Source organism: Bos grunniens, chromosome 11, assembly GCF_055505025.1.
Source record: "Bos grunniens cultivar Pamir isolate PY7600 chromosome 11, Bosgru_T2T1.0, whole genome shotgun sequence".
Classification (NCBI taxonomy): domain Eukaryota; kingdom Metazoa; phylum Chordata; class Mammalia; order Artiodactyla; family Bovidae; genus Bos; species Bos grunniens.
In genome coordinates this window covers 64,218,072-64,234,302 of record NC_141175.1, presented here as the reverse complement: position 1 = coordinate 64,234,302, position 16,231 = coordinate 64,218,072, and the positions used below count along the sequence as shown (strand labels likewise).

The window sequence follows — 16,231 nt, the reverse complement described above, 5'->3', positions numbered from 1 at the left end:
AATTTAAACATACAGAAAAATGCTTAAAATAACATAATAGCATCATTTACGTAGCTATCATCCATCTCCCAAAGTATAACGTTCCGTGTGTGTGTGTATACACATATCTTTAGTTAAAAGAAACCGAACATACTGAATACATCTGAAGGAATTCTGTTACCTCCTCCTCTAGGCCCATTCACCTCTCTCCCTGGAGTTCCCCACGGTTCTGAATTTGATGCTTATGCGGCATATTTTTTTAATGCTATTACTGCATATGTATATGTCCATAATCAGCATTGTTTTACTTGTTTTAAACTTTATATGACTAGTACCACACTTATTATTCAACAACTTCTTTAGCGCAACATATGTTTGAGATTTGTCCATGATAGTATTTTTCAGCTCTAATTAATTCACATTAATATTGTATTTCTTTGTAGAGATACATTCTGATTTAGTCCATTTCCTGTTAGTGATTGTTTTAGGTTTTTTCTAGGTTTTTTTTTTTTTTAATGTCACAGTGTGGTAGTGAACATTTTTGTACATGTCTCCTTGTGCACTTATCCTAGAATTTCTCCAGAGTGTTTACTTCTCCAGGGATTGTGTCACTTGCTTTTGTTTTCCTCTCTAGATGAGAGAGGTTCAGAACCATGGGTTTGGAATTTTAATGCTAGTAGACAAGATAGTGGCAACCCACTCCAGTGTTCTTGCCTGGAGAATCCCAGGGACAGGGGAGCCTGGTGGGCTGCCGTCTATGGGGTCGCACAGAGTCGAACACGACTGAAGTGACTTAGCATAGCATAGGGACCTTGATGGCCAGCATTTTCCACACAGAGATAAGAAACTGGGACTCAAGATCATAGTTGGTATCATAGACTTCATTTAGACAGTGAAAAGAACAATTAACGAGTCACAGAATGTTAGGACTATAAACTCTGATGGATGCAATGGATGTTAATAGGTTTCTCAGGGACACATCTAGTGATTTCTTTTTAAAAGCTAGAGTATTTCATAAGGACCTTCTAATCAAATAATTTTGGTTTTTTTTCCTGGGGTTGGGGGCATTGTTTTTTACTTAGAGCTTTCTTTCAAGTGGCTGACTGCTTTTCAAAGGTGGTACTTGACTTAAGTCTGCAGGGTGTAGTCAAGGTGGCCCTGGCCCCGCTCCCATTCAGGCTCTTTGCATTTGAGCTGAGTGGTGTTGGCACAGTTGTCCTGATGCCAACACAGGCTGCTTTTGACTTGAAAAGACATCCTAACCATGAAAGCTTGAAGCAGAATGAATAGTCCTTCATCTCCATAAGCGCAAAATATCCTTTTTTCCTTAAAAAAAAAAAAAAGAAAAAGGAGGGGGGCGGCCAACCAATAGTACTGAGTAAACTTTTAAGGTAGCTAAATTAATGAGTGGATTGAGAGAGTTAATGTATCAGTAAATGAAACTTTAAATTTTTTCTGCTCTTTCATTTTTCTTGAACAGAAACACCATGCTGGACAGCCAGCGTCAACAAAAGCATTATGGAATCACCTCTCCAATTAGCTTGGCATGTCCTAAAGAAATTGATCATATTTACACACAGAAATTAATTGATGCCATGAAACCATTTGGAGTGTTTGAAGATGAGGAAGAATTGAACCATAGGTATGTCATTTAAAAATGCAAAGTATTTTACAGTACATTCTTTAGTCATTACTCTATAAACATATGTTCATGTACCAGTGATGTCCCTGTGTAGGGATATAAAAATGACAAAATGAAAAGAACACTTTGCCTTCCTAGAGCTTAGAGGAGGAAACTTAACAATTAGCCAAGTAAGTAAAATAAACACAGTGTTAACATATGACAATTGCCGGCTGAGAAAAATGAAGCTGAGACTGGAGGTTGTCAAGGAAGTCTTCATTGACATTTGAGGGAAATTTTGAAAGTGAGGAAAGAGCTCTGTGGATTTGATGGAAGAGCAGTCTAGGAGAGGTTTGCGATAGGACCGTACCTAGTATTTTTAAAAAATAATAGATAGCAAGGTAACCTAGGTATATGACATAGAGTGAATAAGAAGGGGAATGTGGGCTTAAAGAAAATGAGATGGGAAAGAGCTTGGAGGGAAAGGTCATTTAGGACCTTGAAAACCATTATAAAGGTTTTGGCTTTTACTCTGAGATGGGAAGCTCTTAGGGTTTTGAGCAGCAGATTGACATGATTGATTCATGTTTAACACAGTCACTCTGGCTGCTTTACTGAGACTAGTCTGCAGAAGGGTCAAAGTCAGAAACAGGGAAACTAGTTAGGAGACTGTTCCAGTAACCCAAGGAAGAAATGGTGACCGGAACTAGGGGGATGGCAGTGGAGGTGATAAGAGATAGTAGAATTCTGGATGTCTTTTAAGGTACATCTTCTGGATGTCTTGTTTAATAACTGGAATGGGGAAAGTGGGGGGCATCAAGGATGATGCCAAGATTTTTGGTTTCAGCAGCTGGAAGGATGAGATTCCATTACCTGAGAAAGGCTGAGGGAGAAGCAAGTTTGGACACATTGGGAATTCAGTTTCTCATGTGTTATCTTTGAGATGCCTAAACTTTTTTTTTTTTTAATTTGGATTTGGATATGCCATTGGTTGCAAGTTTGTTTTAATATCAAATTGCTTTTATTAAGTTAAATTTTTTATAAAAAATTAGCCAATAAATAATTTGCCTGTTTTTATTATCCAAAAACTTGTAACTATCAATGAGAGTGCTGACTTCTACTATTACCACACTGAATTGATTTTATTCCATAGTAAGGCCAAGAAAGTTGACAGTTCAGTTGGCCTCTGCAGCCTTATTGAAGGTAATTTTGATTTTTTTTTTAACTAGGCTTTTTGAATTTTGAAAAAATAGCTCAAAAACCAAAATACTATCATCACATTTATCGTCTCTTTGGAACTCTTAGGAACCTAAGAATGCCAAAGAGATGTGCCTTGTGTCAACAGATGTGATAGCATTAGCACGTGTATAATATGCTTTTACTCTAGCACCAACATAAAGGTACTGCCTATATGTTTAATTACTTTTTAAAATACTGTTTGTTTTTGGTGGGGGTTTTTTGTTTGTTTTCATCTAAAGCATGTTATCTTTTATTATAGGCTGGTTGTTCTTGGTAAACTCAACAATCTAGTAAAAGAATGGATTTCTGAGGTCAGTGAGAGTAAGGTAAGACTCTAAATTGAATTCATAGTTTCATTGTGTTCTGGTAACAAAATGCAGAGTTGAGAATGATCAAAAATAGATAAACATTTTTAGTATACTTAGAAATGAATTGTTCTAGACAGTTGAAATGAAGAGAAAGTCACTTAGTCATGTCCAGCTCTTTTTCACCCCATGGACTGTATAGTCCATGGAATTCTCCAGGCCAGAATACTGGAGTGGGTAGCCATTCCTTTCTCCAGGGGATCTTCCAAACCAGGGATTGAACCCAGGTCTCCTGCATTGCAGGTGGATTCTTTACCGGCTGAGCCATCAGGGAAGCCCTCTAGACAGTTGAGTCCTAAATAAATGAGGATTTACCCCAGAGGTAGCCAGTGTCTGACTACATTTCCACATAAATGTCTTCCTTGACTCACATGTAGTAAACCAAACTTTAAATACTGAAATTTTAAAAGCCAGATTTCAGAATTCTTGTGAAATACCAGGTATGGCAGCACTGGGCCTTTCTTGGGGCAAGGCCAGAAGAGGCTTGAATGGAATTGGGCTACTCCCCTCCGGTGCCTCATGGTCCCCATTACTCCCTGCTCTCTCAGACATAGCAATTGTCGATTATCAGTTTCTGTGTTTCTTACGTGTATACTTTCCTCATTTGCTTACCTGCCTGGCCTAGGAGACGTTGGAGTTTGCAAACCCTAATTTATAATTATACTGCTTTTTTCCCCTCCAGTAGCTTAACTTTTTTCCTTCTAAAATCAATTACATATCTCTTTGCTTTCTTAGAATCTTTTGAATATAATTGAATTCATTTGTTTGGGACTCTTCATTGGCTGTAGTAAAATGAGATAGGGCATGTTCAACTGGATAATACTGTTTGTCCCTTTACTAAGTGGCTCAGACTGTTGTATTTTAGATTTTTAGTTTTAGTTTTTTTTTTTTTTTTTTTAATAGTTTTCCCATCTCTTAACAGCTGCCAGCTGAAAGTTAAGGGCTCACAGCAGTAGTGTCTCTGTAAAATCCCTTTCTGCCCATTAATTTGCATCAGTTTAGAAATTACACACCTGTTAGAATTCTTTTACAACTTTTATTTCCTTTTGTAACCTTTGATATATGTATAAAATTGGTTCTTTCAAGCAGTGGGCTCTGAATAAGGTTATGAGGGACTGTGCTAAGTCTACAGTCATTGTGTTTAAATAAATGATCTTTACACTATTGACTTTTTCTGCCAAATGACTATCTGGCTCATTTTTGAGCTCGCAGCAGGGTTATCAATAGTTGAAGTTTTCTGTTAGGTTGAATTCTGAGCATGTGAAATGCTAGTCATGAGTAGTTAAAAAAAAAAAATCATGCTTGTTTCTCTGCTACTAGCTGATCAACTCTTTAATAAACTTGTCTTATTCACTTGCACAACCTCAGGACAGAGCTCAGGCATTGAATGAATGTTGGGGAACCTGTTGTCTCTGTCTATAATCAGCCCATAATTGCTGTGGGTATGCAAACCAGATACACAGCTTGCTAGAATTGATTTAAAATCAGAGTAACAAGCTTTTTGACTTCTTGTGTTGTCTTTATGTCATGTAATGTGGTTATACTGAGGTCTTTGCTCTCATACATATTCTAGGATACATCAAGGGAAGTCAAGTGTTTACTGTTCACAAAAAAGGGCTAGATACTTTATTGAGAGATGCACCTAACTAATTTTCTTACTGGGTGGATTTTTTGCACCTAAAAGAAGAATTAGTAGAATCCGTTCCAAGGTCAAAGGTTTTTTTTGATTTTTTAAAATTGCTTTCCCATCATTTTATTCACATCAGTACTTTAATTTACAGATTTCACTAGCTGGTTTCCATTTAATTCCTAGGCATAAAACCATTGTTAAAAATTTGAGGCATTTACACTATTTGATTTTTTTTTAAAGCAAAATACAGTTATTTTTAAAAAATTTAATTGGTTTTAGCATCTTCCTTTCCATAGACACAATGATTGGTCATTTTCAATATCATAATTCTCTGTCATTTATACCTATTTTATATGGAACATATCCAAAGGATTTGAGTTAGATCAAATATCATTTTACTATTCTGTGCATAGTTGGAATATTTAAACTTTAAACAATCTAGAACTCCAAACCATTTTAGTTAAATACTGTGGTTTGTGGTGCAAGTCTTTTGCTCTGTTTATCACTTTCTCATAAATCATGAAAGAATCATGCTTTTCAAAGTGGGAAAGTAAACTCAACAGGGCTTCTCTATCCTTTTGTTTCAGTTAGTCATTAATAATTTTATTAGCGCCTTTCTAGCTGTAAAATTTGTGGTACTCTTGAAACATACCTATTAAACAGAAAGTAACAAACATAATATCCTGTTATACAGATTAATCAAATTAATTAGTGCATACCACTCTTTGGAACTTGGACTAGGCATTTTGGGGAAATGCCTAGAAATAGTAGATATAGTTCTCACCTTCAAGGAATGTAAATATAGTTGAAGTGATGAAACTAACATACAGGGAAGAAAAAAAGTAAATGTAGTATGAAAGAGCACATAGTGGGGAAAAGAGCTTATAAAGAGGAGGGTAATCGAAGAATGCTTCATGAGGAAGGTGGGACTTGAAGTGAACTTTGAAAAATAGATGGAATTGAGATAGCAGAAAGGACAGCAAGCATTTGAGGCAAAAGTGAAAGTGTTAGTCACTCAGTCATGTCTGACTCTTTGCGACCCCATGGACTGTATGTAGCCCCCCAGGTTCCTCTGTCCATAGGATTTTCCAGGCAAGAATACTGGAGTGGGTTGTCATTCCCTTCTCCAGGGGATCTTCCCAACCCAGGGATCAAACCCGGGTCTCCTGCATTACAGGCAAATTCTTTACCAGCTGAGCCATCAAACCGTTGGCCTATTTAAGGCAAGGAAAATGGCAAATGCAATGGAAAGGAGACTAGGTTATGTAACATGTTGGCAGTTGGAGCTTCAGAAGGGAAGATCAAGAAACAAGGCAAGAAAGATCCTACTTTTCTCTTCTCCGCCATCCTATGTACGGTTGAGTTCTCTCCTCACCATATCTTCTCACAAGACTTTCAGGATAAAGTGATTGCTGGCCAAGAAACAAAAGCAGAATTGTCCCGTTCCTCAATGGATTCGAATGAAAACTGGCAATAAAATCAGGTACAGCTCCAAGAGAAGACATTGGAGAAGAACCAAGCTGGGTCTATAAGAAGCAAGCTGGGTCTATAACATGTGGCACACATGTTAAGACCACTTTTTTAAGCAGCTGAACCACAGTGAGAACATCACTACTGTAATGCTTGGCTCCTGATATTTCTTATTTCCTCACTATCAGTCTGAGACTCAGTAATAAATATGAAACGTTGGGGAAAAAAAAAAAAAAAAGATCCTTAAGAGCATACCATCAAAGTCTATAGGATCCAAGGATCAGTATCCAGAAAAGAATGTATTGGCAAGTTTTGAGCAAAAGAGTTATGTGATAGAGTTAAAAATATCAGCCAGTGAATTTTTTACAAAATGGGATTTAGAAATAAAGATTAATGGCAAGAGAGTAACTTATGATACTATTAAATAGCACAGAATGGAGGTGGGTGGGGAGGAAGTGACGTGTAAGGAATATAATTTAAGACTTAGTAATCCAGGAAAAACAATAATAGTTTATAGGTATGGGCAGTAAGGAAAACGAGGAACAGAAAAAGTGATCTCAGAAGGAGGGATATCTGGTTTATCAGTCATGGTTACTGAGGTGAATCAGAAAGTGTGAGTGAAAATATCTGATGGGCACTTAGAATTGGCTCTACAAAGCGGTGAAAAGTAGCATTGTAATTCTGATACAGCCCAAAATATGTAAAGTTTTTAGATTACCTCTCATGAGGAGATCGTTTTAAGAATGACCCCCCTTGTAGAAATATTATGGAGCTAGAATCAAGAAATTAAGCATATCTGTCACAGAAACTAAAGGGGAGATGGAATTAGTCAACTATGCTAACTAGAGAGCTGAAAGTGCATTAATTTAGTAGTTGAGGGTTCTACTATTGAGAGTCACCAAGGAGTCAAAGACAGGCAGTTGAAGGGGACAAGTAAGGTCAAATGATAGAAAACATTTTTCTTAAGATAAGGATATATGCATCTCTGTGTGTGTGTATGTGATATATGCATCTGTGCGTGTCCCCTCAGTCGTGTCTGACTCTGTGACTCCATGGACTGTAGCGTGTCAGACTCCTCTGTACATGGGATTTACCCAGCAAGAATACTGCAGTGGGTTACCACTTCCTCCTCCAGGGGATCTTCTTGACCCAGGGATCTTGTGTCTCCTACATTGGCAGGCAGATTCTTTACCACTGTGCCACCAAAGAAGCCCATGTATGCACGTATACTGGACACAAATTTGTTTTGTCTGTCCTCTGAGAATACCTTCATTACTTCAAGCTACAATCAAAAAACTATAAATCTCAGCTCACTAAATTTGACAAATGTAGTATGTATCAGTAGCATTTAGGCAGTTTTTTTAAAAAATTGAGGTATAGTTTATTTATAATATATAAATGTTAGGTATACAACATAGTGGTTTGCAATTTTTAAAGGTATACTCCACTTAAAAATTATTTTAAAATATGACTATGTTCCGTGTGCTGTACAGTGTGTCCTTGTACTTTATTTTATACATAGTAGTTTGTACCTCTTAATCCTCTACCCCTCTTGTGCCCCTCTCCCTACTGGTAACCACTATTCTCTGTATCTACAAGTCTGTTTCTTGCTGTTATATTCACTTGTTTTTTACATTCACATGTAAGTAATAACATAGAATATTTGTCTTTCTCTGTCTGACTTACATAAGCATAATACCCTTGAAATCCATCCATGTTGTTGCAGATGGCAAAATTTTATTTTTTTATGGCTGAGTAGTAGTCCATTATACACACACTACATCTTTACCCATTCTTCTGTTGATGGACATTTAGGTTGCTTCCATGTCTTGGCTACTGTAAATAATGCTGCAATGATCATGAGGGTAGTAGTTCAGTCACCCAGTCTTGTTCGACTCTGCAACCCCATGGGCTGCAGCACACCAGGCTTCCCTGTCCATCACCAGCTCCCAGAGCTTGCTCAAACTCATGTCCATCGAGTCAGTGATGGCATCCAACCATCTCATCCTCTGCTGTCCCCTTCTCCTCCTGCCTTCAATCTTTCCTAGCATCAGGGTCTTTTCAGATAAGTCAGTTCTTCACATTAGGTGGCTGAAGTATTGGAGTTTCAGCATCAGTCTTTTCAATGAATATTCAGGACTGATTTCCTTTACTATGGACAGATTGGATCTCCTTGCTGTCCAAGGGAGTCTCAAGAGTCTTCTCCATCACCACAGTTCAAAAGCATCAATTCTTTGGTGCTCAGCTTTCTTTATAGTCCCACTCTCACATCCATACATGACCACTGGAAAAACCACAGCCTTGACTATACAGACCTTTGTCAGCAAAGTGATGGCTCTACTTTTTAATGCTGTCTAGGTTGGTCATAGCTTTTCTTCCAAGGAGCAAGCATCTTTTGATTTCATGGCTGCAGTCAACATCTGCAGTGATTCTGGACCCCAAGAAAATACAGTCTATCACTGTTTCCATTGTTTCCCCATCTATTTGCTGTGAAATGATGGGACCAGATGCCATAATCTTCATTTTTTGAATGTTTAGTTCTAAGCCAGCATTTTCACTCTGCTCTTTCACTTTCATCAAGAGGCTCTTTAGTTCTTCTTTGCTTTCTGCCATTAGGGTGGTATCATCTGCATATCTGAGGTTGTTGATATTTCTCACAGCAATTTTGATTCCGGCTTGTGATTCATCCAGCCCCACACTTATGATATATTTTGCATAGGAGCTAAATAAGCTGGTGACAATATACAGCCTTGACATACTCCTTTCCCAATTTATATATGTTACAATTTAGATGTGTACCCACATGAGGGAACATATCTTTTTGAATTAATGTTTTTATTTTCTTCTGATACATTCCCAGGAGTGTGATCCAGTAATTGTTAGATCATATGGTAGCTCTATTTTTAGTTTTTTTAAGGAATCTTCCAATTGTTTTCTACAATGGTTGCACTAATATACTGATCAGATCAGATCAGTCGCTCAGTTGCGTCCGACTCTTTGCGACCCCATGAATCACAGCACGCCAGGCCTCCCTGTCCATCACCAACTCCCGGAGTTCACTGAGACTCATGTCCCTCGAGTCAGTGATGCCATCCAGCCATCTCATCCTCTGTCGTCCCCTTCTCCTCCTGCCCCCAATCCCTCCCCAGCATCAGAGTCTTTTCCAATGAGTCAACTCTTCGCATGAGGTGGCCAAAGTACTGGAGTTTCAGCTTTAGCATCATTCCTTCCAAAGAAATCCCAGGGCTGATCTCCTTCAGAATGGACTGGTTGGATCTCCTTGCAGTCCAAGGGACTCTCAAGAGGCTTCTCCAACACCACAGTTCAAAAGCATCAATTCTTCGGCGCTCAGCCTTCTTCACAGTCCAACTGTCACATCCATACATGACCACAGGAAAAACCATAGCCTTGACTACACGAACCTTTGTTGGCAAAGTAATGTCTCTGCTTTTGAATATGCTATCTAGGTTGGTCATAACTTTTCTTCCAAGGAGTAAGCGTCTTTTAATTTCATGGCTGCAGTCACCATCTGTAGTGATTTTGGAGCCCAGAAAAATAAAGTCTGACACCGTTTCCACTGTTTCCCCATCTATTTCCCATGACGTGATGGGACCGGATGCCATGATCTTCATTTTCTGAATGTTGAGCTTTAAGCCAACTTTTTCACTCTCCACTTTCACTTTCATCAAGAGGCTTTTGAGTTCCTCTTCACTTTCTGCCATAAGAGTGGTGTCATCTGCATATCTAAGGTTATTGATATTTCTCCCGGCAGTCTTGATTCCAGCTTGTGTTTCTTCCAGTCCAGCGTTTCTCTTGATGTACTCTGCATATAAGTTAAATAAACAGGGTGACAATATACAGCCTTGACGAACTCCTTTTCCTATTTGGAATCAGTCTGTGGTTCCATGTCCAGTTCTAACTGTTGCTTCCTGACCTGCATACCAATTTCTCAAGAGGCAAGTCAGGTGGTCTGGTATTCCCATCTCTTTCAGAATTTTCCACAGTTTATTGTGATCCACACAGTCAAAGGCTTTGGCATAGTCAATAAAGCAGAAATGTTTTTCTGGAACTCTCTTGCTTTTTCAATGATCCAGCGGATGTTGGCAATTTGATCTCTGGTTCCTCTGCCTTTTCTAAAACCAGCTTGAACATCAGGAAGTTCACAGTTCACATATTGCTGAAGCCTGGCTTGGAGAATTTTGAGCATTACTTTACTAGTGTGTGAGATGAGTGCAATTGTGCAGTAGTTTGAGCATTCTTTGGCATTGCCTTTCTTTGGGATTGGAATGAAAACTGACCTTTTCCAATCCTGTGGCCACTGCTGAGTTTTCCAAATTTGCTGGCATATTGAGTGCAGCACTTTCACAGCATCATCTTTCAGGATTTGGAATAGCTCAACTGGAATTCCATCACCTCCACTAGCTTTGTTCGTAGTGATGCTTTCTAAGGCCCACTTGACTTCACATTCCAGGATGTCTGGCTCTAGGTCAGTGATCACACCATCGTGATTGATAGATTCCCATAAATAGTTTATAAGGATTACTTTTTCTTCACATCCTCACCAGTGTTTATTAGAGCACTTAGGCAGTTTTAATGCTAAATAATTTGAATAATTGAATGCCTTTTATATTTTTTTATTTTATTTTAGAATCTTCCACCTTCTGTTGTGGCTACTGTTGGTGGAAAGATTTTTACTTTTGGCTCCTATAGACTTGGAGTACACACCAAAGGTAATTCCTTTTCTGTGTTTTACTGGTAAGAACTTTGAAAAACAAACTTATTTATTGTTTATAATTAGAAAATGGGGGGGGATTCCCATTATCTCATCACTCAGAGTTAATCAGTGTTAACATTTTCCTATACTCATCTTACATAGTTTCTTCTGTACATTATGTTTTTGTTTATAAAAATGTAATACATACTCAATATACTGTTCCTAATAACACTTTGATTTGCAGGAGCTGACATTGATGCACTTTGTGTAGCCCCAAGACATGTGGAGAGATCTGATTTTTTTCAGTCTTTTTTTGAAAAGTTGAAACATCAAGATGGCATTAGAAACTTAAGAGTAAGTATACTGTTATTTAATATTTTGAATTTGTTAACAAATAACAGCAAAAGCTAGGGCTTGTGATGACTGATATATTTTAAAAGTTGCTATATCTTAAAATAATGGATGGTGAGTTAAAACATGAGCTTTTTTTTTAAAATTGGAGGATAATTGCTTAAAATGTTGTATTGATCTCTGTCATACAACAACGTGAATCTGCCGTAAGTATAGATATGTATCCTCTCCCTCTTCAGCCTCGCTCCCTCCCCATCCCCATCCCATTCCTCTGGGTTGTCACAGAGCACCAGACTGAACTCCCTTTGTTACAGAGCAGCTTCCCACCAGCTCTCTGTTCTACTCGTGGTAGCGTATATATGTCAGTGTTACTCTCCCAGTTTGTCCCCCACCTCTTCCCCACTCTGTGTCTGCCCTGCAAATAGGTTCACCAGTGCCATTTTTCTAGGTTCCATATTTGAGTTAACATAGGATATTTGTTTGTGTTTTTCTGACTTCACTCTGTATAACAGGCTCTAGGTTCATCCACCTTAGTTCAGCTGTCTCAGATTTGTTCCTTTTTAAGATTGAGTAATATTCCATTATATATGAAAACATGAGCTTTTTAGTTATACAGATCTTGATTGAGTCTAAAATCTACCACATATTAAATAGTGGATTTTGGTCAAGTTACCTATTCTCTCTGAGTCTCAGTTTCCTTAGCTATAAAATGACAAGCTAGTGATAACTTTCTTATAAAGTTTTTTGGAGGATTGATGAGATAATTTACATAAATCAGTTACTGTAATATCTGGTAAATGGTTGTTGCCTATAAAATTGTGGCTCCTATTATGTGTAAGGTTCTATTAGTAACTCTTTATGTGTATATCTAGCTATTCATTCAGCAAATAAAATCTCAGCACCAGTGATTCATCCAATATGGCCTTAGTCCCACAAATACAAGAGTGAACAAAACATAGTTTATGGGATGGAGGGATTGGGGGAACTAAACACTTTATTTAGTTAGTTATTTTTTATTTTTGCTGTGCTGGGTTTTCATTGCTGCTCATGGGCTTTCTCAGTTGTGGCGAGTTGAGAGGCTACTTCTCATTGCAGCCCTCGGCTTCTCACTGCAGTGGCTTATCTTGTTGCAGAGCACAGGCTCTAGGCACCTGGGCCCAGTAGTTGTAGGGCACAGGCTTTGTTGCTCCAAAGCATGTGGAATCTTCTCCCACCAGGGGTCGAATGTGTGTCCCCTGCATTGACAGGCAGATTCTTAACCACTGAACCACGAAGTCCAGCAAACGGTTTTAATGTAATTTCAAGTGCTTGGATAAGGTGAAGCTCAGAGGATCTTGTTATTTGGGTTTCTGGGAATGGAGGAGGAGGTTAAGAATTCATTAGGTGGAGGGATTAGGAGGGCTTAGAGAAACATTCCTACTAAATCCAAACTATAGATTTTTTTGCTAAATTAGTGATGAGATCTGATACTTTTTTACACTAGTGCTCTTGGTAAATAATCAGTTTTCAATTTAAGTTCCAACAAATAGTAAATACCCAAATGATAGCATTTTTCCCTGCCAGTTTCTGATGAGTATTTTTAGAAGGATAATAACTTAGATAACTACTCTGATGGATATCTTGCATATGTTGGATAACACAGTCACAGTGTGGAAGTACTTGCTTACCTAGAATGAGAAACCAAGAAAATTTTCACATTTTCTACTGAGTTAGAAATTGGGAGAAAAAGTATTCACATTATTGGCATTTGGGAAGGACAGAGAAAAGATTACACCTTATTTGTTATAATTGTTTTCTTCTTTTGCAGGCTGTAGAAGATGCCTTTGTGCCTGTTATAAAATTTGAATTTGATGGAATTGAAGTAAGTGTTACCTATTTTTCTGACTTTACAGTTAAACTATTTAACCTGTATGGGGTGTTTTTTTGGTACTGTTTTGTATTTTTTAAAAATCAGATTTACATAGGCCCATATTTTAAGGAATCAAATAGTCTAGTCATGGTGAATCCTTCCTTACCATGGAAGATGAACCAACCTCCATCCCTGCCCCCATTATTTTTATACACATCCGTCTTGTTCCCACAATCTCCTAAAATAATTATATTATTATAGTTTCAGTTAGAGCAGTATTCATTGTTTTTGTTATTACCATCTTATAAATAACAGTTCAAAACTAAGCACAAAATGTACTATTCTTTGCTATGTGACTTTTGTTTTCTCGGAAGTTAATGTTTTGTGTTTTGTTTCCTTGATTTTTATACTTTTACTAATTCAAACTAGTCTCTCCTGGTTGTCTAAATCTCCATTAAATAGATTTGGATTTCTCAGGTGTTCTGTCATTAATATCTTGGAAAAATATCTCACTGATTCTTCTCATCTATTCAGATCTACTCTGATTGGTCTCCATTAGTGATACACAGCTGTCATTCTGACTTGTCTCTTCACTGATCCTGGGATTTCCTTTTGCTTCTCTAGTTTTCTTTTCTCTTGACTTGCTCTCATTTTAGAGGCACTCATCCACCAGCTTCCCTAAAAAGAGCACATATTTTTGAGATCTTGCATGTTTAAAAATGTCTTTATTCTGTTCTCACACCAAATTGATATGTTGGCTAAGTATAGAGTTCTAGGTGGGAAATAATTTTTCTTAGGATTTTGAAGGCCTTGTTTGCTTCATTGTCATCTAGTTCCCATACTCTGTTGAGTAATGTGAAACCAATTTGATTCCTCATTTTTTGTATGTGACCTGTTCTGTCTTTTTGGCCACTGTGTGGTTTTCTTTTTCCCACCTGGTCTTCATCATTGTAAAATTCATGGTAATACACTCTGTTTTGCCATGTATCTTTTCAAACAAATGTGCTAAGGCACTTAGTTCCTTTGATTTGGAAATACCTGTCCTTCAGCTCTTGGAAATTGTATTGAATTCTGTTGTGTTTCCTGCCTTTGTTTTCTTTCCTCCTGGAACTCCTAACATTTTTGCACCCCCAGGACTGCCTTTTTTTTTTTTTAAACTTCTTCCTTCCTACTTATAACTGTGTCTTCATATTTTGTTCTCCTTTTTGGGCTTGTCTCATCTTTTAAACTTTTCTCTTGTTTTTCATTTCTGCCATCATACTTTATTTTCTATGAATACTTTTTTATTCTCTAAGTGTTCCTTTTTATTTATGAGTTTATTTACAGTTTCTTGTCCTTATTTCCTAGATACATTTTATCTCTGCTTTCTTAGATCTGCTCAGTCTGTTACATTTGTCCAAAAACATTTGTTTTCCAGCTTTCATAGTTTTTACTGTTGTCTCCTACTGTGTTCTTTGACCTAGTAGGTTATGCCTTTAAAAACAATAACACTAGAACACCACAAAACAAAATCTTGCCAGTATTTTAGTGAGCTTTCAAGAGGGAATGAATGTAAATGTGTTGAATCTGCCATCTTTATCTAGAAATTTCACTCATATGGTTTTGATTTTTTTTTTTTTTAATGCTTGGCAAAATTAAAATGCTTTCCCTTCATTTGAAAACTGTTCTCCCAAAACTTTGCAGTGATTTTCCAATGTGGTGTTGCCTGCATAGGCCTTTGGAACATTTTTGAGATGGGAAAGACAGAGAGAATGGACTAGGAGAAAAAGTAATATTTCTCTTTTCATTTTTCCAAAGATCGATTTAGTCTTTGCAAGATTGGCAATACAGACCATATCAGAAAATTTAGATCTAAGAGATGACTCTCGACTAAGAAGCCTTGATATAAGGTGTATTCGCAGCCTAAATGGTAAGCTTCTAAAAAGAAATTTCAGAAACCTGCTTGAAAATAGTTGGACAAATAGAGATCTTTTTGCAAAACTATTATAAGAATTAGCCTTAGTTTAAAATGATGTAATTTTCTTTATACAAGTAATCTGATCACATTTAACCATCATAAAACATAGATTTGAAATATTTATAGCAGTGGTTCTCAGGCTTATTCGTGTCAGGACCCCTTTACACTCTAAACATTTTTTGAGGACCCCTCCCCAAGATCTTCCATTTACGTGAATTATATTTATCAATATATCATGTTAGAAATAAAAACTGAGAAATTTTTAAGGTATTTACTTAATCCATTTAAAAATAGCTATAATAAATCCATTTATAAGTGAATATAGGTATATTTTTGTGTGTGAGTGGCAGGTTTTTTCGCATTTTTGTGACTAATTTCTCATATCTGCTTTTACTGTCAGTATCATAAAATTTTACTTTGATTGAAGCATGGGGAGAAATTCTGACTTCTTAAAGATATGTAATTGGAAAAGGGAGTATTTTAATACCCTTTCACTTAATTGTGGATATTTAATACTACACCAAAACTTGAGCAGTGACAGTTTTTTTTTCTTTTTAACGGTTTTTTTCAGGTATAATTACATACTATAAAATCCATCTTTTTTAGGTATATAATTTAGTAGTCAGTATATTCACAGTTGTACACTACAGTAGAATTTTAGAACATTTTTATCATTCTCAAATGATCCCTCATACCCATTTGCAGTTATTCCCCTTTTCAACCTCCAGTTGCCGACAACCACTTCTATCTCTATAGATTTACCTTTTCTGGATATTTCATATGAATGGGATCATATAATACATGGTCTTTTGTGTCTGGCTTCTTTCACTTTGCGTAATGTTTTTGAGGTTTATCCATGTTTGTAGCATACATCAGTAATTTGTTCCCTTTTCTGCTGAATTAAAAGTGATCTTTTTTACGTGTTGATTAGAATATAGAACCTGAAACTGTTATCAGTTAACTTTTGTACACTGTTACAAAAGGTCTGCTTGTTACATTAAAATATATTGGTGTGTCTGATTCTTTGAATGGATCTTTTACCTGTGCATGATTCTG

The 16,231-nt window shown here is 37.0% G+C and overlaps 1 protein-coding gene and 1 pseudogene across 5 annotated transcripts in view; both read left to right on the top strand.

The window, feature by feature from the left end:
* PAPOLG (poly(A) polymerase gamma) overlaps positions 1-16,231 on the top strand; it is a 33,984-nt gene that overhangs the window by 865 nt on the left and 16,888 nt on the right. For 2 of the 5 annotated variants that reach the window (XM_086326786.1, XM_086326784.1), the window contains exons 2-7: positions 1,460-1,621; positions 3,099-3,165; positions 10,953-11,034; positions 11,263-11,372; positions 13,177-13,230; positions 15,016-15,127. In XM_086326786.1, coding sequence (XP_086182912.1) covers positions 1,460-1,621; positions 3,099-3,165; positions 10,953-11,034; positions 11,263-11,372; positions 13,177-13,230; positions 15,016-15,127 — 587 coding nt within the window. Of the gene's footprint in view, positions 1-1,459; positions 1,622-2,753; positions 2,804-2,905; positions 3,001-3,098; positions 3,166-10,952; positions 11,035-11,262; positions 11,373-13,176; positions 13,231-15,015; positions 15,128-16,231 lie in introns of those variants that run through there. The other 3 variants (XM_086326787.1, XM_086326788.1, XM_086326785.1) reach the window with 3 other exon arrangements.
* LOC147363255 (large ribosomal subunit protein eL39 pseudogene) lies at positions 5,934-6,511 on the top strand (annotated as a pseudogene).